This window comes from Erithacus rubecula (genome assembly GCF_903797595.1).
Source record: "Erithacus rubecula genome assembly, chromosome: 3".
Lineage (NCBI taxonomy): Eukaryota > Metazoa > Chordata > Aves > Passeriformes > Muscicapidae > Erithacus > Erithacus rubecula.
In genome coordinates, this window is record NC_136689.1 from 104,316,908 (window position 1) to 104,340,840 (window position 23,933).

At 38.0% G+C, this 23,933-nt stretch overlaps 1 protein-coding gene across 2 annotated transcripts in view; it reads right to left on the bottom strand.

The window, feature by feature from the left end:
• The window catches only part of CDH2 (cadherin 2), a 112,780-nt gene that overhangs the window by 35,325 nt on the left and 53,522 nt on the right, over window positions 1–23,933 (bottom strand). Inside the window, exons 1-2 of one of the 2 annotated variants that reach the window (XM_079302105.1) lie at window positions 6,296–6,313; window positions 1,488–1,714 (exon numbers count right to left, since the gene is read on the bottom strand). In XM_079302105.1, coding sequence (XP_079158231.1) covers window positions 1,488–1,538 — 51 coding nt within the window. In that variant the 5' untranslated portion in view covers window positions 1,539–1,714; window positions 6,296–6,313. Of the gene's footprint in view, window positions 1–1,487; window positions 1,715–6,295; window positions 6,314–23,933 lie in introns of those variants that run through there. The other variant, XM_079302104.1, reaches the window with a different exon arrangement.

A 23,933-nucleotide genomic window follows, 5' to 3' on the forward strand; every position in this document is an offset into this window, starting at 1 on the left:
TTAGCAAGAGTTTCAGTTCAGGTAATGTGCTACTGTACACTAAATTTAGATCTGGGTGTGCTATAATGTAATTTGAGTTCCAAGAGAAGTTTAATACATACTGGTAAGGAATGTCTCAAATATTTATGACCCTATTAAATCCCATAGAATTAATGCTGTAATTATTTTAAACCTATGTCAGCCTATGATGGATGCAGTAGATGACCCACTTTACACACTGGGCATTAATCTCTGCTGGGTGTCAACATTCCCTTCCTATTCCCTTCTGTATCTGCAGTCATTTCATCCTTTGGATGACAGCACACACAGCTAGCTTGCTTAAGGTTGGAAACAGGATGACAAAAACATTTTCCAAATATTTTAAAAGAAAAACTTTTTTTAATCTAAATGACTATGTCACACAGAATGAATAGATGCCCAACTGAAGGCCAGATTCTACTACTCTACATTCTATTGATGGTAAGGATACCTGAAATAGTGTCTTTGGAATAAACAGGGCATGCTCTGGCACATCTAAGCATCTGCCCTTTTACTATGCTTCCATGAACAAAATGACAGTATTTCCATTGTCAAAAACATGCCTTAGTAGATTTAACACAATCACCAATAAGCAAACAAATAACTGAGGATTACACAGCAGTGGTCTCCAGAGTGTTCTCTGGAAAAGTGTGTTGCATAACCACATTACCTATTTTAACATTATGCTTAAATCTTTAATGTGCACCTATTACAGGTATGTTAATCTATGAATAAATTGTGTTCTTTATCTGCAAACTAAGCACTTCTCCTACACTAAGGAGAAGGCAAGAAACAGCAAGCAACAGGTAATATAACAGAAGAACATAGACAACCTAACAGGCTTTTCCAAAGCTAACACATTGCTAATTGCATACTGCTATGTCTGATTTTTGTTGCAGTACATGGTTTATCCTATGGCAGCTTCCAGCAGAGGGAGACTATCTTCCTTACCAAGAAGTGTTGGAATCATGAATAATTTACATTCTCCAATTTGATTATGACGGGACAAGACAAAGCCAATATTCCCTGCCAGAAGTGCTTTCTGACTTACTGCTGTAAATCTACAGTTCCCATCTAATAAATGTGACTGATGCATTCTATCACAGATTTGTTTATTTTGCGGTTATATTTAACCGCTTGAATAAATACTATAATACTTTCAAGCAATTTAAAATAAAGAAATGGCTGTGTGAGACTTAAATTCAGGTATAAATCTCAAGCTATACAAACAAAAAGCTCAAACACAAAGAATCCTATATAGTTAAAGAGGCATGTCTTTCCATGCCTTAGCAAAACTACAGAATAAAAGACTATTGAAGTTACTTTTAAAGCTCCAGATTTGCATGCACTTGGTGTCCAATAATAAGCTGGTTCATGGAGAAGTGCATGACAGGCAAAATTCAACCCCTATTTTTAGGCTCTCTTTGTGGAGATACATTTATACAGGCTGCATTTAGCTCTTGTTTTACCTTTTCTGAAGCCCCTGTGAAGGCTGGTTCAGGGGTTAGCTTCACCCTCATTTGCCATTCTTGCTGGGTTTCCTTGTCTTGAGCAGACACAACAAACTCTGTGGGCTCTGCTGAAAGCTGAAAGCTTCTCTCTGCATAGACCACACCATCTTCACCTACTCTGAAATCTTCTGGCTCACTGCTGCCAAAGTGTATTTTTTTGTTTCCATCACAGCTTCGAAACCCCACTGTAAAACAGACATAAAATGACAAACGAAAAAAGAAATTGAAAAAGCAGCCACCTTGAATTCACTGTGACATCAAATGCATGAACAAACTCAAAAGCAGAGACACTTAACTTGTTGCTGCTGTTATCACATGCATTTATGAGTTAGGACTTGTACTTTACCAGCTAGTCCAGGCCATGTAACAATGATATTCTTCTGTGGACTGCTAGGCAGAGATTTTAACCCTAGACAGGAACAGCCTCCCTCCTACAAATTTACCCCACCACCAGCAAGAAAACCATCTCCTTCCATGCCCTAAGGTACATTTCACTTGGTTGCCAATCAATGGCTGTGGGGATTTGCACATCAAGCTGATTCACTGAAAACACTCAAAAAATTTTGTTATGCTGCAACCATAACTGCAAACACAACTGTGCTTCCACCACCTTCTTTGCCAATGGGGGTAAGGTAGAAACCCTGAAACATGTTAAAAATGTTAAATTCTGTGCACACACCAGCCTGTGATTCAGCTGTGCCATCTCAGGAAGATTACTTATGAGCTCCAGGACTGAGTTTCCTTACTGAGCCAGTAAATATCTCACAGAGAAAACCTAAGTTAAAGACCTTGAATTTTTGTATCTGCTTGATTGGGGGTTTTTTGTGGTTTTTTTTTTTTAAGCTATATTATGTAGCACACATGCCCCTTTATCTACTTAGGAATTTCCTATTCTTGTTCAATTCCCTCCATCCTTCCTTTTGTTGTGTCTGAAAGACACACACTGGAACAAGAAGTCACTAAAACCAAATGTAGAGATAATGATGTGTTGTGCACAAAACAGAACTGGTAACGAGTTACTGCCTTCTCTACCCAATTCTTTTCGCCACTACTTGTCTTATGGGTTACTGCAAATAAAAGTAAGTAAAATAACGAAAGTACACTTTTATAACCAATGATTGCTCTTTAATGCTTCCAAAGCATTATGAAATACTTTGATTGTATGGGCAATAGAAGTGCAAAATACCATTATGAACGTTGTGCTGAAATCCACACAGTGAAGATGAAGATGAAATGAGGCTTTATGACTCATTTCAGTTATTGCACTTTTTGTATTGTGCTAAACCATGCACAAACTATTTAGTCTCAAAACCTAAAGGTCCCTCTCAAGAAAAATCACTACTAAATGTCATGCATCATATGCTTTCTTCTGTAATGCACTATTTTCAGGAAGGTACTAAGAAGAATCATACTTTTTTTGTAGTTGAACTTTAAGGATCAAGCTGATGTTTAGATGACAGACTAAATTTCTTTTCTTATTGTACCCTTTTCATTTATCCAGAATCCATTTGCCCTCTCCTGACAAAAAAGACTGCATTTTAAAAGGGCCCATCAGACAGAAAAAGGAGACAAAGCACAGAACTACTCTAAATGAATGATACAGCATCAAACTTCTTAATTTTAATCTTGCTGAACTGGGCAGTGATACTGCTGTTCCCAGAGAGATCTCAGAGTCTGAAGTCCCGTGAAAGGCAAGCCTCATCCTGGAGAGAAGAGCATGCCAGGTCCACAAAGCACTTAGCCCTGACAGAACAAACCTAACTGGGTAAAAGGCTGAAGCCTCACCAGCAGGGCTGCTCCTGTGATCCTCCTTGGAGAGGCTGACTCTGGTCTTCCTCATAAGCAGAGAGAGTGCCTTTCTAAAATTCTTAATCAACAGCCTCTTGTGTAAGTTTTCATCTATTTAAGCAATTCCTATGGCTCCTCAAATCCATTCTACCTGCTTTATCAGGTACAATGACTTCTTTCCCTATAATCTACAGGCTACAGATCTGCAGAATTTGGAGAAGATGACAAATTCTCTGGTTTGCTGTTCCCACAGGAGGAGGAAATTGACAGGCAGAAGGTTCAGTTCCCAGATGTTAACCATCCCATTGACCTCCTGCTTTTTCCAACATGGGCCTTGCAGCTTAAGTCAGCTCACTGCAAAACTCGATTGGAACTCAACAGCCAAATGAGAACATGCAAGACTCTAAGCCAAGAATATGGAACTGCTACTTAAACCAACTACTCCAGTATGTAGAAATACTTACTGCAGTCCTAATTCTGTCATTCTGATTGGCCTTACCTTCAGAGCTGGGTAGACTGTATTGCCCAGCACAAAAATAAAAATATGTCCAAGAAGAGCTTACTCCAAAGTCACTACATTTCATGGTATAATAATTTAATGACTGGACTATTAAACAGTGCTATTTGTACTTGGTTACAGAGGCACAGGTGATCCAGACCCCAAACTGGGATCCTTGAAATCCTTGAAATGCACCACTGTTCACAAACAAACCTCTCAGAAATAGTTAATGTAAGTGGGGGGGAAAAAAAAACCACAAAAAAACACCAGCCAGCAACATAAGCCATAGCTCAGTGCCTCTGCTAACCTCTCATCTCAGCTACAACTGCTCTCAAAATTTACTTTTTAGAAAAGTGTCTTGACCAAAAGGACAAACAGCAAAGCCAGCTCTACCTCTGACTCTTAGACTTCTGAAAAGTACAAGAGTGGGAAAGAGAATGACAATTAATCTAAACTTTGATCATTACTGTTTCGCCAATACCTGAAAGCAAAAATGAGTATTTGCCATTATGGTCCAAAAGACCAAGATATCACAACAATATTTTATAAAAAAATATTTCCTAACTATCACACAGTAGCAGAATATATTCATTCAAATTCATAAAGAAGATTTCTTTCCCCCATCTCCTTACATACAGGCTCCAGCAGCACAAAAATAAAACAAAAAAACCCACCCTGCTAGCCATTTCATTGATATTCTTCCCCTGGGCGACTGTGTATTATGAAATTCAATGAAAATCCCTTGCTCTGACAGTATTCTGGTAAAAACATATAAAATTGTCAATGTGAGAATTATTCTCCCTTTGCAAGGAGCACACATTAACGAATTATAGTCAAGTATAACCATCTATAATTAAATTCCCTTGACAGAGTACAGGTTGTGCAGTAGCTACTCTCCCCCCAACCACATGGTTATCAGTCTTGTAAATTCAATTTAGATCACTTTGCTTCATTTTTCAGTGTTCAACTAGTATGAACAAAGAGTGATTTCTGACAGCAGGTTTTTAGGCAAAGGCTGTTTTTTGCAAAAATGCTACAGGAAATATTTTTTTTACTGTGAATAATGACTGCTTATGCAACCATGTTCTTTTCTAAAAACCACAGGAAAGCGAGGCATGATTTCCACAAGTTACTTTATGTTGACAGATCAATCACAGACTTTTTTTTTTCCACTTAGAAAAAGGTTAACTAGATATACTCTGCATAATCTTAGTCACTTTATAGGCACTAGAAAAAGTAACCAAGTATCTAATTTTACTGTTTTTTAATATCACTCTGTACAAATGATCAGACAAGAGTATCATAATACATAAAAATGATTTGTGGATTTTTAAGTATTTTTGAGTATCCTGTGCATCTTCTGAAAGTATCTGCTTTCCAGAAGTATATTATTTGAAAGCTTGGGAAGTATTCAATCAAACTCAAAGACAACAGTTGCAGTTTTAATGAGAATACTTTTGGTCATATCAAAGCATAAATATGCAATGTGGGAATAAATGCACTCGGTTCACAGGCTCAAAATAAGGCTGTGCACAAGATTTATAAAAGTAGGGTCTTTAAACAGAAGAAAAGTTTTATTTAGTATTAACATATGATTATTATTAAATATTATTCCCTAAGACAAAAGACCATTAATATCATAGTTTGAATCTTTTTTTTGTCTTAAAACCAAGGCAAGTATATTCTAATAAATAAAGAATAAAAGAGGACCTCTGAGACTACAACACTGTAAAATGAAAGTCTACAGCTCCATGGTATTAAAGGAACTTTCAGTTTAACACTCTCGCATGGAAGTAATTACAACGTATGCATACATGTGTAGTGCACAAAACGTTAAGAACTAGACATGCAAATTCATTTAAAGTGCACTAGAGATCACCACCACTCATACTCAGGTCTAATGAGATGAATGATTCATAGTATCTATAAAAAACTCAAGCTACTCATGTTGGTTTGCACTCTGATAACATGCTTCTACTCTTTTGGTGCTAGGCAAATAGTATCAGAATAACTCGATACAAATAAGGGCTGAGCAAAAAAACTGATGTTAAAAATACAGCCCATTGTGTTTCATGAACATATTGTATTCATGTGCAATACAGAATATTAATACAGAATTTTCATGTTTTGATCGTGAGACTGAGTCTGCCATCTGGATTTTCTGCACTGAGAAAATACTCAATTCACAACTAGATAAAATCCACATGCATAAAAGCAAACTAGTGTGCTTCCTTCTGTAAATTTGCTGGAACACTACTCCTCTTGAATGCTCTTCTTAATGCCTAAGCATCAACCTCAAGGCAAAGGCTCACTTAATAGACACCATGAAAAATTGCAACAAATGCCAAGTGCTAACAACACATGTACTGTAGCCACACAGTTAAGAGTGTGCATCATAAAACAGAAAACCTATAGTTATTTAATCCACTTGGGATCGTTTTGCAGCAGACAAAATAAATAGAACAAGAAAGTATCTTACCTAGAACTACCTACTAGATACCATTTTTACCTTTGATAGATCCAGAAACTGCATGGAAACATTTTGCTTGAACTGTCTAGCCACCTGCATACTTAATATCTGAACACTCTCCAAGAACACTGTATTTAACAAGTCTACTTCTCAGAGAGAGAAACAGGAAAAAACTACACAAGAAACCCCATACAATGCCCTCCCACCCCCCTTTTCCTACTTTATAAATTAGTAATTTATTCATACTGGTTACTGCTGTAAGATGATCTGTTAGTCCTACTGACACAGTGCACATGCTCATATTTCAGTTCATGCCTTGTTGGAGTGGCATGTGTAATGCCCATGAGACATCCTTTACTATAATTATAGATGACCTTCAAAAGAACTGGACTTTTGACATCCTGGTGAACCATTATAATCACAAAGAACTGAAGTACATTCTAACTTGCCTTTGCTATCACTACCCTTAAATTCGGTCTGATTTTAATTTTGGTCAGAACTTCCTGAAATCAGCTTGAGACATTATTAAATATTATTTAATATTTGATTTTCTGATGGGTTGTCTACATCAGCCAGAAAAATGTTTGCATTTGTAAACTGAGAAAATTAGCTATGGAAATTACTGAGTCAAAATAAATATGAAATATAATATTTCAGGTTACTTTAGGCAATGGCATTTCCCTACCTGTATTGTAATTCCATTTGCTATTATATCCTTTAGAGACATTTCCATACACCAGTGTTGTTTCTAAAAGGTTCTTCTAGTCTTTTTTCCAATTCCTTTTTCTTCTCTTTTGTATTTATGACCTGTAGTTTATCCCATATGCCAGACCATCCAAAAATCTCAAAGTGCTACTTATTTTCAGCCTTGCTGGAGTAACCAAGCTGTGACACTTGAACAGAAAGCTGGCTGTCAAAAGAAAGCTACTTACCAAAGCCTGCTAATTCAATAATTGCTTTTGAAAACCTGTGCCTTGTGTTGAGCACTGTGTTCTGCCACCCCAGCCCACTTGGAATAGAGGGCTGCTTCAGCAGGTCATGCAAGCCCAACTGGAGTTTTGCCACTTACCAAGGGCCAAATATGGCCATTTGCTTCTAAATCCTATTTACACTTGTCCTCAACATCTTTACAACCTGGTTCCATGGGCAAGCCTGGCTATGAAGCTCTCTAGCAGCGAAGAAGTGTCACATTAGAATGTTTCAACTGAGGTAAAACTGAGGATGTATTCAAGCTATTTACCAACCTTAGGTGTTTCATGATCTGACTCATAGCAGCTTAACTTCCCACTTGTCCACTCTGAACTGTTTGCTCAATTGTCTATTCAGTCAGAAAAACAATAATTAAAAGGAAAAGTGATCTGCAAGAATTAGATTTAATACATACTGTACACTTCTTTCATTAATTGAAAGCAGTTGGAGTGATCTGCAGCAGGAGTTAGGTAAAACCTAGTACTAATACATGACTTTGCTCTCAAGAATTAAGATGGCAAGTTGTCTACTGCACAAAAACCCTAAATTTTTATAAAAGTTTTACGCTATGCTGGTAAAAATAATTTGTACTGGTTACCACAACTATGATTCAATGCAATTCTCTCTGCTTCCCCACTCCTGAAACTGTTAGTTCTAGATAGATAAATATGTACGTTTCCTAAAATAATATACTTTTAAAAGCAATCTGTCAGTCTACATGACAGAAGAACACTGGACATAAATCTCCCTCTCCCTATTTCTGCAACATACTCTTTCATTCTTAATTTGTACAATTACTGTGAAAGTGGTTTTTTTAAAGTATTCAGTTACAAGGTACAACTGGGAAATATTAAAGCTCCTTCCTACATTCATGAGAACTCCTCGTTACCAACCCTAATAATTCAAATATTAAGGTCTATTTTTGAAGTATTTTCTTTCACAGGTAGCTATCACCAGACTGCCTAATTCTTGCATTCACAGGGAAAGACTCACACAGTTCTTTAATAAAATGCCATCTAGTTTCCAGTTCCCATAATCCTCTTTGTTTACAGAACAAAGTCGTAACAGGCATGCCAGAATGAAAATGGGGATAATGTTCTTTCTATTCCATAGAAATGCCTCTGCAGCTTTTCAGTACGGGAATACCAGCCATCAGCAAAACACAGGACTGGTATCTCAAACAGAGTCCAAATTATATCTGATTCACTGACCCTTTTCAGTCCTTGCCTCTACCACTCACTGGCACAAAGATCTGTGCTTTCACACCCTTTTGTCTTTATTTTAGAGAAAGTAAAATGTAGAAAAGGAGAATAATCATCTTCAAGAGGGAAAGTACTTGCATTTTGACGACTGCTTTTGTTTTAAAACACAAAAAGGTTTCTTTCCATTTTCCTCCACTCAGTATTGTTTAAGGCAGTTTCACTATAGATAAGCCTATGGGCCCCTGCAGAGTTCCACACCAGCTTTTTTTCTAAATGATGCTAGCTGAAAGAAAACTCAGTAATAAATGTCATTTCTGTACTCTGGAGTATGCAATGCACCTTTAATACTTTCCCAAGTATACCATTCTACACAGTAATAAAAAGAAGGATTAAACACTAATCTCTTATACCCATAATGCATCAACTGACTACACCTGCTAAAATCCAATTTGGTAATTAAAAAATGTATCTACTGAACAGTCAAACCAGGAGACTAAAGGGAAAGTACTGTCTCTACAGATAGCTAGCAGAAAACAGTCTCAAAATTGAGGCACTTAACACAGACCTATTTTTACCTCTATTCATTTTTATGTGACCTTAAGCAGCATAAGAAACAAATACCTACAATTACAGTGCAGCAATTAAAGGGCAGTTTTTGTGCTACAGTAACGACTTAAATATCTACTAAAAAACCTGGATAAGCTGCTTTGCCTTTTATTCTATCTTTAGAAAACGCCAAAAAAGTTACCTCTTTTTTTTTTTTTTTTTTGTTTTCCCTCATTAGCAATAAGGAAAGAGAGAACAGAGAATAGATGCTTTTGTATGTTCTCTATGCTAACTGTTCTTGGCCTGAAGTCCTTTTAGGTTTCAGATTTCAAGTTTTTTTTCTTAGCTCTTCTCTTTCTTCTTTATTGTTCCTTCTCCCTGCCTTTCCAGGTGTTCTGTTTTCTAGTTTCTTTAAACTTACTTTATTCCTTGATGTTCCCATTTTTCCTGTCCCCTCTTTCAGCTGTGCTCCTGACAGGTGCTAAGGTGTCAAAGCATTGCTAATTTCAGGCTACAGCTTAGGCTTGGAGCACACCTAGACAGAAAGATTACCAGAGGTCTTTACAAAAATAAACAAATTAACCAATAAACCGCATATCCAGGCTCCTGGAGTTTCCATAAAAAGCTAGAACTTGCTGAAATATCAAATGGGTGCATACTTTCAAATGAGCTGATGATCCATTTTATAAATTCAAATGGTCAGCAGCTTTTAACAGTAGCTTAAGCCCCTACACTAAAAGGGGTTTAGGAACAACAACAGAACATAGGAGAGAAGCATATATCACTTTCAGGCAATGCAACGCTTCTTACCATGAAAAGAAATACATTAAAATAAAATTAGGGATTTTTCTCACTAAATTACAGGACTGCTCAGGCAGAACTGAGTGTTGTATTTGCAATGCATTGCATCAAACAAAAATTCCTAGCACTGACAAAATGGCAGCACACCCTTCAAAATCCTGCCTCCCATTAAAAATAAAAAAAACCCCAGTCTTGAAGCAGATGTGGGAACACAATGTTTTGTATTCTGCTGCTTACCCCAGGATACCACCTGTTTCTTGAGATCAAAATTTGCAGTCGCTCCCATGAGGCTATGGATGCTTCAAGGGGAAAGGGAACAACTCTCCCTAAACTTTCCTTTCAGGTTCACAAACCAGCACACATTTGAATGCAATGACCCTCCACAAACACCAACACAGATTTTCCTCTGCTTCCTTCCTTCCTCTGTCTCATCTGCCCAACACTGGTGGCTTTTGTCACTCTCCCACATGTCACTCCTCTGGACATGCTACAGCCTAATTTTCCAAAGCTGCAATTATGACTTTTGAAAGGTCCTTACTCATACTCTAGTTACTGTGGCAGTTCTGTGCACTTCTCTGCTGAAAGGCAAAGGCTGTTATCCTCTGGGGGGGAACCTGGAGAACCTTCCAGTCAAAGGAGATGGACATGGACACAACTGCACCAGCACCCCCACAGCAAACAGCAGGCAAAGCTGATCTCAAAGCAGAACCACCCTGTAACACAGGGATGCTCATTTCCTTAGCAGACGGATAATGGGGAAAAAACACCCTCCTTCAACACACTGCCTTTGTATTAAACAAGGGCAAGAAACCTGCCAATTGCCAAAGGGGGTGGAAGAGACAGCAGAGACAGCCCAGCAGTATTTACACTGATGTGGTTAGATAGCAATAAAAATCATAAATCCCATGGATTATAGTATCACTGGATCATGTCCAGTAGCCCTCGGGCAGAAAACTAGCTGGCATGGCAGCTTAATTGTATCTATCTAGTCAGACCTCAGGTTTTCATCATTATTATTCTTAAACAGAGATATCTGACCTTAAAATCCAGAAAAAGCTCTTGGTGACTGGTGCAGGCTAGTATTTCACAGCCAGGCCACAGTAGTGCTGCCCATAACAAAGCAGAGGACTCAAGAAGTTGTATGTCTATTCTGTTATGAGAGAGTGAAAGTAACCCCTAAGTGGGTATTCACTCCCTCTGTGTGTTGCTTTCAACATTAAAGTAGCTAAGGTGATGTGCTAATTAACTGATTATCATTAAAGAGGAGGTAATATCAAGAGAAATATCAGGAAAATGCCTGATTTCACATATTTTATGATTATTATTTTGGGTTGTTCATAGTGTCTTGTTATAGCATCTCTTCAAATGCATCTCACATTCCCCCTCGATCCAATATATGTTTGAATATGCCTTAAAAATAAATGAAGAACCACTAGTATTACCATTAGATTTACTTGGAAATATATAGGAAATTACTTGACTGCTGACTATGGAAGCTCACCTAAAACACTGCAACATCATAGGGAAACCTTAATGTTGTCACCAGTGCACACAAGGGAGCGAAGAGTAATTAGTACATACATTATGTACTTTCCCTCACGAGCTAAAGTAAGTACAATGAACAGAAAAAAAATCCAGTGCTGGAGTACCTTCTAGTGACTGGCACTTAGTGAATGCTCACAAATGGTTATTAATTATTTTTATCTTCTTGGTTGATTACCTAAAACCATACTCGCAGTAAGATGAAAACCACCCATCCTTGCAAGGTCACACGGTATCAGCAGCACAAAAGGAAAAACAAAAGAGGAGGAGAAACTTAGACTTTTTGTGTCTATGCTGCAGAGTCAGGACCTGAGACTTGGGTCTTTTCAAATTATTTTTTTGTTTCATGTAAGGCCTACCTGCCTCTAGGTAAATTAGACAAACACTGGCTGCAAGCAGAAGCAGCACTATTCCTTCACGTTTGACTGCACCATACAGTGCAAACTCATTAAAATGACCAACATGAGGTTACTTGTCTACATGGGACACAGTGTAAGTCTAAATTCAAGATCTTTTGCAGTTCTTTGAATGTCTTGTCTAAGGATTACAAAATTACAAGGCTCAGATAATCCCCTCAACTTCGAATTGACAGTAACAGAATTGACAGAAATAAAAGAGGTGTTACACCAGGAAAAAATACTGATTAAAAAAACATTTTCTCGGCAAAATGCAGACAAGCATGACAGCAACACAACATGGTACTGAGATTAATATAGGAAGGAGAAAAAGAAAATAAATCCTTGGATACAATTTGCAGACAAATGAGAGAAATACAGACAGACTTCATTCAGGAGGGAACTTTCAGTACTGCAAAATTAAGACATACTTCAGGCTTGTGCAAATTTATGCAATTTATTCCAGGTGGAAAGAGAAGAGACAGACCTGGCTGAACAGACTCTTGTTTTACAATCGTGATTCAGTCTAGTCACAGAAGAACAGAGAAGAAAAAGAACGGATCTTCTGACATATTCGAAGATACTCTTCCTATGATAAATGCAGCTTTTTTTTTTCCTTTTTTTTTTTTCCTTTTCTATTTTTTTTTTCTGTCTAGACTTTCCTTTGGGCCTTGGGAGCACAAAACACAAGACACTTGACATTCAAATTGTGTTAGATTGGAATAATGCCTGAAAATAGCAGGGGCTTGACTGATTGAACTAGAACTGAAAATTCTACTTTTAGCAAAGCCTAAGGATGAGAGCAGGGTATTACCTTTCTGAACCCCTTTGCTGGATTGAACGGTTACATGAGCTTTGAGACCAAAGATTACAGTTATAAATATCTCAATGAAAACCCCACATGTGATAATGGCTCCTAGAGGGAATCATTAGGATTCATTTCTGGATGTGGCAATTAACCTATTACTGTCTGAGTCAAGACTATTTTGCTGAGAAGCACTGAGCTATTGCACTCAGTCTTGATTTTTCAATTATTAGTCACAAGATTCTAAGTTTCTTAGTAAAGATCACACAGCAACACCCTCCAAATGCCCAGACTGCATCCCAAGTGTCTGGGGATTATTTTGAGAGCAATTGGTGTAACAGCACTGATCTCTGATAGAAGTCCTAGGTACAAGATGAAAATTGGGTAATTTCTAACATGTACATGAATCAAACATAATACAAATACCTGAACAATGGAAACACTCAGTAACTTGTAGAATCAATCCATCACAAAAATGGAATGAAATCTTACTTTAGAAAGACAAGTACTGTGCTATTCCAATAGAAAGCACTCCTTGCTTTGCTTACCAGAATACTAAATATTCATTTCCAAAAGGAATCTGAATGCAAAAGCTCCATTGTAATAAACATTTTAACATTTCAATGGCTATTTCAACTGCCATCTGTATTCCTCCCAATTTTCCTCAAATGTTTGAATTCCTCAAAAAGACACCTGTGGCATTCAGTCATGAGAAAAAACATCTCTTTTCACTTCCTCTTCCCAAAAACAATGCCAGTTTGCAAAGGCAATAAAAAAAAGCCATGCTACACTTGCTATATACTTCAGAAAATACTATCCAATGTTCTCTACAGTAATGACTGCTGATCCAGAGATATTTTTCCTTACTATAAGCATTACCATGTACATCCTGTGCAAAGAGCACTGAAATGCTGTGCTTTGATGGCTAATATAAGCAGATTCATGATCTATATGAAAGACTGTTAAAGTTACTCATGGTAAAATTCTTTCCTTTCTTGGTGCATGATGCATGGTTCTTCTCTAATACTATATTCCAGATGCCTTTGTAAGCACATGAATATGCTTTTGGTCCATAAATGCAGTAGTGTCACCAACAGGGAGAACACAAAGTCACTCAGTGAAACAGCACACTGAATTTCTGCTGAAACAAAACTGCAGAGCATGAAATAGCAACTTGTCATCAGATGGTTCGAGCCTGATGTTCGTCAGTAGCAGATAAAAAACTACTCTCTCCTCTCCCCTCTGCCTGAGGGAACTGAGAGCCATCTGCATTCAGTGGCCAGTCTGCATCTGTAGGCAAGGACTGGAGTCTCTGCAGTGATATTTAGGACCAATTTCACTAGGGGTTAGAGCTGTGTTTTACAAAGTTTAAAAAAAACAACCAACAAACAAAACTACACCAAAGTTAGCAAGGAAAAAACCCACCAAAACAAAAACTCACCTGAAAAAACACAAACTAATCCAACACAAAAAACTACAAAACAAACTGTCCTCTTGCACATGAGCACCTGAAAATAAAAAGAAACAGCCCCCAAAGCTAAATTCTTCTATTAACTTCAAATAATTTTAGTGCAGGTATTCTCCATTACTTTGTACTTTCCATTAAAAAGTGCACATTTTAAGTGGAACACAGATTCATATTCACATCACCCTAGCCCATTTCATAGTAAAGGTGAGGAATTCATCTACCCTCTGGAGGAGGCTCCCAAGGAACACAAGGCACTATCCAGAACATGTGAAATCACGTTTTCACTTTGTTTGGACAGGCTGCTCACAGTCCCTGTACTGCAGACCTTCCTGCCAGTGGAGGGAGTCTACATGGCTGGTTCTAGCCCTTTGATGAAGTAATCACACAGGTTAGCAAGCAATATGATCAATTTGATCTGCCCATCTCAGCTGAGCACTTGGAGTCCAGAACAACTCTTATTATTAAGTTAGGCAATGCCTAGAGCAAATGAGTGATGTGTTATTTTGATTTGCCTCTCAAGATTGTGGTATCTAAAGCTCACCTTCCCATGAGAAAGGGATTTCTGCAAACTAAAAGCAGGAAGAAGCAGCAAGTGAAACGGAACAGATCTGACCTTACAATAAACATCTGAGCTACATTTTAAAATACTGGCACTGAAATGTTATTACTTTGCTTTGATATGCTGCCAAGGGAAAGCAAAGAGCCATTGAAAATTGAACTTCATTTTGAGATCCGGTCTGTTTTTCAATAATCCTCATGGTACTGTGTACATAACCTATAGATGTTACAAAAGCAACATACTATGATGTCACAAAATAATAACATTCATGTGAAGATCTTAACAGATTCATGCTTAGGAGTGTCATAAATTAAAAAATAATATCAAGGAACATAGAGATGATGCCACAAATGAAATACATACGGTACCCCAGGTATGGATAAAGGCATTTGGGGGAAATTAAGAATTTTGGCTCACAAGCAGATGACATGGCTGCTGTTCCTTATTAGAAGCTAAAAATTTATAAAGTTCACTACAATGTGGATTTTTTTGTTTGATGAATGCAGAGATGTCACTCTGAATGTACATCTGTTGGCATTTTTGTACATTATAGTCATAACTTACAAATTCTCAAAACAAATGATCTAACCAATATACGTGGTTTTTCCTTAACTCCTTTACTGCTGGATGTCTCCAGTATACAATTCAAATTTTTCTTTGAGGACCAAGGTAACAAGAGAAACTTGAGACATGTGAAATTTTAATCACTGCACTGTGATTTATCTGTGCTACTCTCAACAAACCCTCACGATAAAAATCAGTTACTGCATTCAATCTGTCTTAAAATCACATTCAACTGACTCATGTCTCTCTATGCTACATAACTCTGTTTTTACAGTAGTTTACCTCCAGATCCAACATATTTCTGCACTTTTGCCAAGTACTGCAATGTTAACTTGTTCTGGTATTAATTAATATCCTTAATACATGTTGACTCCACCATGTCTTTTTTTAGCCTACCTTCTCACATAACCCCATTCTCTGCCTTCATATTTTTCAATTACATATGATTTTTTAGAGAGATGTTTGTTATAAAATGTGTCCATGTTTTTCAGGGCAGTACTATTGGCACCTAGGTGTTTGTTCTACCATTCTCCCAAATGGGAAAGATGGAGACAGAATAAGAAAAGTCTCTACAGGTAGCAGACCTGGTGGTCTTCCCAAAATCTTGATGCACAGTGGCAGAGCCAAGACAAACAGCAATGTCTTAAGCAAAAACATCTCCCTCACCTGAGAAAACAACTCACAGTATTTCAGGGGACAACACTGGAAAATCACTTCTTTCCACTATTCTGTCAAGTTCATTCTCCCCATCACAACTAGAGATGCTATTATCCAATAATGGATGAAGAGCAAACACAATTTATGCTATATTTACAAAAAAAAAAAATCAGAAACTATTCTTAAATTAATTCTAAAAACCAGGCAAGACTGAAGTTCAGAAGACTTCCACAAAGGACTCAGAAATCAGCACAAAAGTCTGTAAAGAAAAATGGGAAGTCATACTGAAGTATTTAAAAAATGAATGAGGGAACACAACACTACTCTCAAAACACTGTCCTGAAAATCTGTCACCACTTAAACTATGTACCATAATCTTTTAATTAGAAAAAAATAAATGAGTATGATTTGTGTCAATGTTTCCTCTCTTGTCAAAGAGAGGCATTCTTTCTTCATAGTCTCATTAGGTCAAAAGCACAAGTGAGCTTGTGATTCTCATTCGTCTGAAGGAAAAAATAAATGTTTAAGGTCAAAAAAGCTATCTAATTTCCCTAGATGAGAATGGAATGGAAGGATCTTTTCCTAAGAATGTCTTCTCAGTCATGTAGCACTTTTTTTAAAATATTTGCTAATGTGCAATACTTTTCTTCATTTTGGTCATCAGCTGCAGAAGGCTGAGATTTGAGATTTCCTGTATTAAAGTAAAAATGTGGCTTTGTCCTTTATTTTCTTCATCATATTTATCATTTTTCATCATATTTAGAGGGCCTGGTCAACAAACATATGAAACTTTGAATTAGAGAACTGGCTCATCAGAATTAAACACAGATTTGATACTGCTTAATGCTGTATTGTTAATTATTACTGTTTCCCAAAATTAAATTCGCCCAGTTTTTAAAAGGTGCATTTAGGCTTCCTGACATAGTACTTTACTATATTTACTGGACTAATAGCCAAGTCTGCATTTCTCATCTGCTCATAAACATAATGCACATATAGTAAATGGCTTGACTATTTCCTTTTCTTACCACAGATGATAAATTCAAATAAAAACAACACCCACACTTTTTAAGAGCTTCAAATGCAGCTAGTATAAAACGTGATCTAATATAAATACAACTGTCCAGTAAAGGAGGCAGGGAATGAGCCTGTCTTTGCCTCTGTGAATGCTGCTTTACTGGGTAACCCCAAGGAACACCAGCCCTGGCCAAACAGGAGGAGTTTCCCTGCAGATGGAGGTGGAGAGGTAAGAGGTGAGGAGGATCCACTGGCACTGGTGCCACAGCACAGCTGGGTGGTTTTACACTGCACAGGGAAAGCACAGCTGAGCCTACACACAAGCAGCTTCTGCTCCTCCTGAAACTGCTACAAACCTCTGTCCTTCCAGGCGAGGGAAGCCATCTCAGCCTGTGCTCAGGTGAGGGATTTGTGCTCTGACCCACAAACACAGAGCTCAAAGTCATCCCTGAGCACCACCCAAACGCTGCACCTGAGCTCTGAGTGATGCTGCAGGCACAGATGTGCCATGCAGGCGGCACGGGGGGGCACACAGGTCACCAACACATTAAGGGCAGCAAATTGTTTAGTGACTATTTTGTTTACTGTGCAAAGTGGCTTCTGACTAGGAGGGGCGGCAATTCTTCCCAGCTTGCCTTGGGCACTGAAAGCTACAAAAATGTTTTTACTTGAAGGGTGTCCAGGGAAATTCTTAGTCTTAGGTCTGTTTCTTTATCAAGTCTGCCAAATTCTATGCTACATGTGGCACACATTTTCCCTCCTTCTTCCCTCCCCAATTATTCTACATAACATGTCCAGCAAGAGTGCTAAGCATGCCACTTCAAAAGCAAACAGAAAGCAGGCAAACAAATTCCTCCAAAACCACTTAGCAAGCTGTTTTTGCAAAGGTTTACAAATGGAGCAAGAATCTGCCCTCGCCTTCAGAGCAAACCACAATGCCACAGATTCCTCATGAGAAAAATCTCTCTCAGACTAAAGACTTTCATGGAAAGTTGAAGGAAGTATTATATGGCTGAAAAATAACTTTATTTACAGCTAGGGAGAAGTTAAGTGACAGAGCCCACTAGCAGGTATAACTGATGAGAAAAATAGAAGTATGGATTTGTTAACTTTATTTGTGGGCCATTGTGTATTTTATGCTGTAGCACTAGCATATATAAAATAAGAAATAGTAACACAGCTGGTGACAATGGGGAATAATTTCATATTAGCTTGAAATAATCAGTTATCTCTCCCCCCAAGCTTTATCTAGGAAAAGGGGCAATTTTTGTCAAAACTCCTAAAACTGAAGTCCTTTGTAAATTATTACATTAATAGAAGAAGGGGACTTCAGCTAATACTGATCCTTTTACAGAGAAACAATCCACCTTTGAAATGAAAACATTAAACATGAAACACTGAAATGATTAAAAATTTAACAGATTATGAATTGTGATTATTAAATGCAACTTAGAACAGTAACTCAGAGAAAAGTGAGTTGACTTACAGGTTTTTTTTCTATAGCACACTAGATTAAAACTAATTATAGTTTCAAGTTCTTCATAATTACATAACTCAATGCCCACCCACATCAGTCAATTTACTGAAAACATTACACATGCATGAAACAAATTATTTATGGTGCAACTGAACAACTAAAGGATGGCAGCCACATTATTAATGAATGTGAATTTAAGCAAGACCTGAAAAGCCCGAAACAACCAGCCACAGCCTGTTAATATAGTAAGACCAATCATAGGAACCTTAAGTTCTTGCAAGTCTTTATAAAATTTAAATCTCCACAAAAATATTTTAAAAGTCATGTGTCCTCCCACCCTCTCCAATTTCTAGGCATTATTTATTCCACTGCTCAGTTAAGACTCTTGGATGGTGTCTACTGGAAATGCAATTTCATGCTGTTTTAAAAAAAAACACAACAAAACAAAAAAAAACCCCACACAAACCAAAACAACAAGAACAAGAAAACCACCTCAAAGATTGAAAGCACTAAAGTAATCTTGGTATTATTTATTCTTGTTTTAAATGAAGCAAGAAAGGAAAAAATAAACTGACTGCTACAGAAAAATGCATGAGTCTTCACTTGTGATTTCATTTGAAAGTTGAACAAAAAATCTTCCCTGAACATGCATCTCAAATTGATACTTAATAAATAAATCAACTCTCAACAACTAAAGACCAGCTTTTCCAGAGTAGTCACTGTGTTTTCATAGTGCTAAAGGGAAACAAGCAGATACCAGAAAACTCTCTGTACTACACACTGGTATTGATTTAGGGAGGTTTGGTGTGCAGGAAAACTTCAAGACTGCATCCTAAAGAAATGAAAAGGAGCTCCAACTCAGTTCCTGATGTATGGAATCTTACCACCCCATGGAGGATTTGCTCTAGTGGCTTTTCCTAAAATTTCTGATGACAAACAGAAAAAGGGCAGGAGGAGGTTGTGTATGTTATGTGAGAATCAAGGCTGCCAAACATGAAGAGTGTCCCAGTCTCTTCCTCCTTTACACCATATCCTTGTGCCTCTCAATTTGACTGCTCTGCTGAGAGCCAGTAAAAAACCAAAGGAAATGTTTCTAAACACCGTGCTAAGAGAACACAGGACTGGTGTCACCAGCTGCAAGGGGGAATGCTTTGGCCAAGTTAGATATGGCCCTGGTCATAGGCACTTCTTGCAGACTACACCTCCACCAATACTGTCCTATTCACACAGTCCCTTCTTACTGTCTACAGGCAATTCTGTGCTTATCCTTTTCAAGTACACGAATATAATGCTTGCAGAAATCAATTTTATCTCTAAGATACTGGATTCTGACATACAAATAAAATAATAGCCTACAACAAACACTATTAGAGATGATGCATCCGTTTAAAGATTTCCAGACATATATAAATCTTATCTATCTAAATGTTTATCTCTGTATTTTTACAGTACATTATCTATATATTTTTACAGTACACTGAGGCTGCTAAGAAAACAGAACTGACACTACTCAGGCTGGAATTTTCTATGAGACAATTTTATTTCTTGTTCTTTTGTCTAAGCACGTGGTTCTCAGACATTCTGGAAAGTGATAGCAACAGTTGCTTAACTTTTAGAGTTAAGCATATGCTTTACCATGCTAACTACCTTGACAAAGCCCATGGCAGGGAAGGGGTGGTGTTCTTGACTGTGGCAGCTGTAAACCACAAATAATTACATTATCTTTTAACTACTCTTCACTTCAGCCGGAAGAAACATGCCTTGGATTCTGCTTCTCCTAGACAACTGTAAGGGAACAGAACAATGGTATTCCCAAAGCCCCTGACCTCATGGAACTGTATTTCATTAACCAGTTTTCTCTAAGCAAGTGGCAGAGAAGTACATTACACAGAAAGGGACACAGAGGCCACAGATCTGGGGCAGCTGAACACTGGGAAAGGATTGTGATGACATTGCTCAGAGAACACACACCACGAACGAGCACTCACCTCCTGCCCACAAGTTTGCGGGTTTGCAAATCTGCAAACTCACAAGACAGCTATACAGAAATCCTAAAAACAGGTATTCTGACTCTCTCAACTTAAATCTGAAACCGGTAATCATTCGAGAAGGCGGCAAACATGGGAACAAAGGAGCAGGCAGAACGCAAGATTCAGTACATCTCTATTCAGCAGCAGGAAGGCGTCTATTATCAGATGCAGAATGGACCCGCAATGCAAAGAAAGCCAGCATTGTCACACGCCTTACTGGGACATCCTAGCTGCTCACTGCCATTATTCAAAGAAAGATGAGCTGGGACAACCCCAAAACAGCATCTTTAAAACCCGTATCTGATAAAGCAAAGCTTAATTCTTGCAATAGAACTGAAACCGAAGCAAGTACATAAAGTAACTTAGGCACTGTCCAGAAAACACATGGATAAAAACTGGCTAGAAGTTGGCCCTCTCAGCCAATCTCGGCAAGCTCGCTATAGAGCAGCAGTGAAAGATGCAGCCAGCCTTTTAGACATGGTTGTCTTGGAGACACCAGAATACACTGTATTGATGACAAAGGAAACAAAAAGCTGGATGCACTTTCTAAGGCTTTTAGTCTGCTCTCTTTCATGTGGAGTTTACGGAGGAGGGCCTCCCTGGGATGGGTATGCAGGGAATGCTGGCAGCAGGACTGGCTCATTGAGGTAGAAATCTGCACTTGCTTAGGAGTTTCAGCAGCCCCAGAGCACCCTTTATCCCAGGGAACAGGAGCCTTCCACATGGAAACTCGAGCAAATGAGACTCACTTTTGCTCACTTTGAAGGTTTAGCCCTGCACAAGCATTAAAAACCCTTCCACCTACGCATCTTTAAAAGAATTAAAGCAAGCAGTCTCCCCTGGTTTGTGCAAGGGCCCTGGAGCTGCTCTGGGGGCTCTCTCCAATTATTCAAGTGCTCTTCTGCTAGGCTCCTTCAAAACTTTGAAGCAGAAATCCAGCAAAGTACCTTGAGGTAACTAGGGGAGAAATGGCTAGTGACATTTAGGCTGTAACTGTGAAAACTCCAAGTTCTATCTCAGTGTAACTGAGGTAAGCATGGGAACGAATTTTGTCAGAAGTTTATTCTTTAGAGACCACGAGCAGTGAATGCTTCTTATTCCAATTATTGAGCAAGTTGTGTAACACTGAAATGTAACTCCCATACTAGACTGTCAGATTCTAGCTCTGTAATAAGACAGCACTTGGTCAGTATATTGCACTGTAGTATGTGCAACATCTACAAGAATCCTTTCAATTTGTAATACTTTTTACTGATAATGCAATTTAGACCTACATCAGGGGATGCCATGACAATAATAGTACATACTGGCTTTAGGTACACAGTCACATGCATCTATCAGCCCTTGAATTAAGCACTGTAACACTGAGGTCTAGCTGGACAGTGTGAACATTTAAATAATGCAATATTTGGTGCAAGGGGTCTGCCTCCCTGTTTTCACGTTTTAACTTCCTGCAGGACAAGCATGATACTAACTTCTTACCTGCAAATAGACTTCAGGGGCTGTAACTATTTCTCACCAAAAAAGATAGACGATCTCACCCTGCTACAGGTCACCTGCTTGCATGAAAGTTTATAAATTTCCTGATTTCACAGGCTGCTGAGTTTTATATGCCCACTTTCAAATTCTGTGAGTACACTGAAAATTGTGCATGACATATCAACATTTAGTTCTGACAGTAGGGTGGGTGAAGAAGGAAAAAATGGCCATTTCTCACATCATAACCTCCTCTTCTTTCATGTTGCTCCTTTCTTTTGTCCGTACGGGAGATTGAAGAGGAGGGAAATAGTGAGGCTACACAGATAGGTGATAACTCCTTGCCTTTCCAGTCTCTTCTGAAGAGCTATAAAACAGGTATGTAATAGGTACCTGACAAAGGGATAGTGAAATAATCAGCACCAACACTGTCTTAGAAGATGTCTCAATGTCTTTATGTAAAACTGTGTATCTGTAGTAGATAATTGCTATCCTCTCATACATCTGACTGACAACAGCAGAAAACCTGGGTCAAATGATGCAAAAGACACTCAGCCTGATGGGAGCAATTGCTACTGGTGTATTTCCACATCAGAGGTGCCTACGTAATGAAGTAGTGCTAAAACAACCAACTCTGTTAATTCTGGCTCATTTGCTTTGTCACTAAATGCAAAACAGTGTATTGAATTAACTGAATTGCTGACAGCAGCTGCGGTTTTTGGAGACCACTGAAAATCAAACTATTTATAAATACCACAATATGGATTTTTGAATCTCATTTCAGGCATCACATAGCTGAGGCATATCCAGACCAGGACAAATATCATCAAGACAGAATACCTCTGATCTGGAGAGCCTATTCCTTGGTGCAGCTACTTTATGTACCTGGACCATTTGTAACAGTACAATTCAGCATGATACGTGAGGAAAAAAAATAATCTATTTCACTCAGTTAGCAAAATTAAAACCATGCCTGCCACAGAGAAGTCCTCCAATATGGATACAGGTGAATTTTGCACTCATGGAGTCATGACTTCTGCCGTGAAATTTATAGGAAATAAACAGTCAAGCTGTGCTATCACCATTTCAGACATTAATGTCAACAGTAAACACTAGGCTCAGAAAACAGAACCATGTGATTTTCACGATGATGAGAGAAGCAGAACACAATATACAAAATCCTTTCTCCATCTACTTCTATTTTTAAAATAAACGAAATCTTGAATGAGATTAATGAACTTGTGACATCACACTAGAGGCACATTCTAACAGGCAGGAAGAACAACCAGAAGATGAACAAAGAAGGCACTTGTGTATGCTTTTGCATCAAAATCACTTTTCAGGTTGGATGCCTATCTGCAGCCTACCTTATTCTGTTAGAGGAGGCTCTTAAATGCTGCTCTGAACTGGGGCACAAGATGTTTGTACACAATGAATCCATTTAGTAAAACATTTAGGCAACAATCATAATGTATGTTTATGGTAAGGAAAATTTCTAGCTAGAAGAATTTTTTCCCTAGATCCAATTCAAAAACCTCAAAACCACACAAAAAAGTCTCCTCTTGACCCTCAGACCAAAAAAGGAATCAAAAATTAGAAGTTCTAATTCTACTTTTCAGGGAAACTGCAATTAAAATCTACCACATTTATTTACAGGCAAGTGGAATTGAAAAGATAATATGCTTTTACTGATAGATGAATTATACCACTGTGAACATGCCATACTGCATGTCTATTAAAATTGTTTCACCATAACAAATCTGGGATAGACTAAATTAGAGGTTTGTTCTTTAAAGTACATTCCTCTCAGTTTACCAGAACTTTTTAAAGGGCATTATGTAGGTTATGTACAAAGACTGCCAAATTTCAGAGTTACCACTGACCCGCCTATCATGTCCTGATACAACAAAACCTAAAAGCAACAAGAAGGAACACAGCTGCAGAAACCAGAACCTGGAATATTTTCCTCCTTCCTTTTGTCATAAAGGAGAGTGAAACTCTGTGAACCTGTTCACGTTTCACAATAAATCTCTGTATGCTTTCTGTATTTGCAATAATCAGCCAACAGACTAAGTTTTCACAAGATCAATGCCCACAATAAATACCTGTAAACTAACATACTGAAACTTTTATTATTAA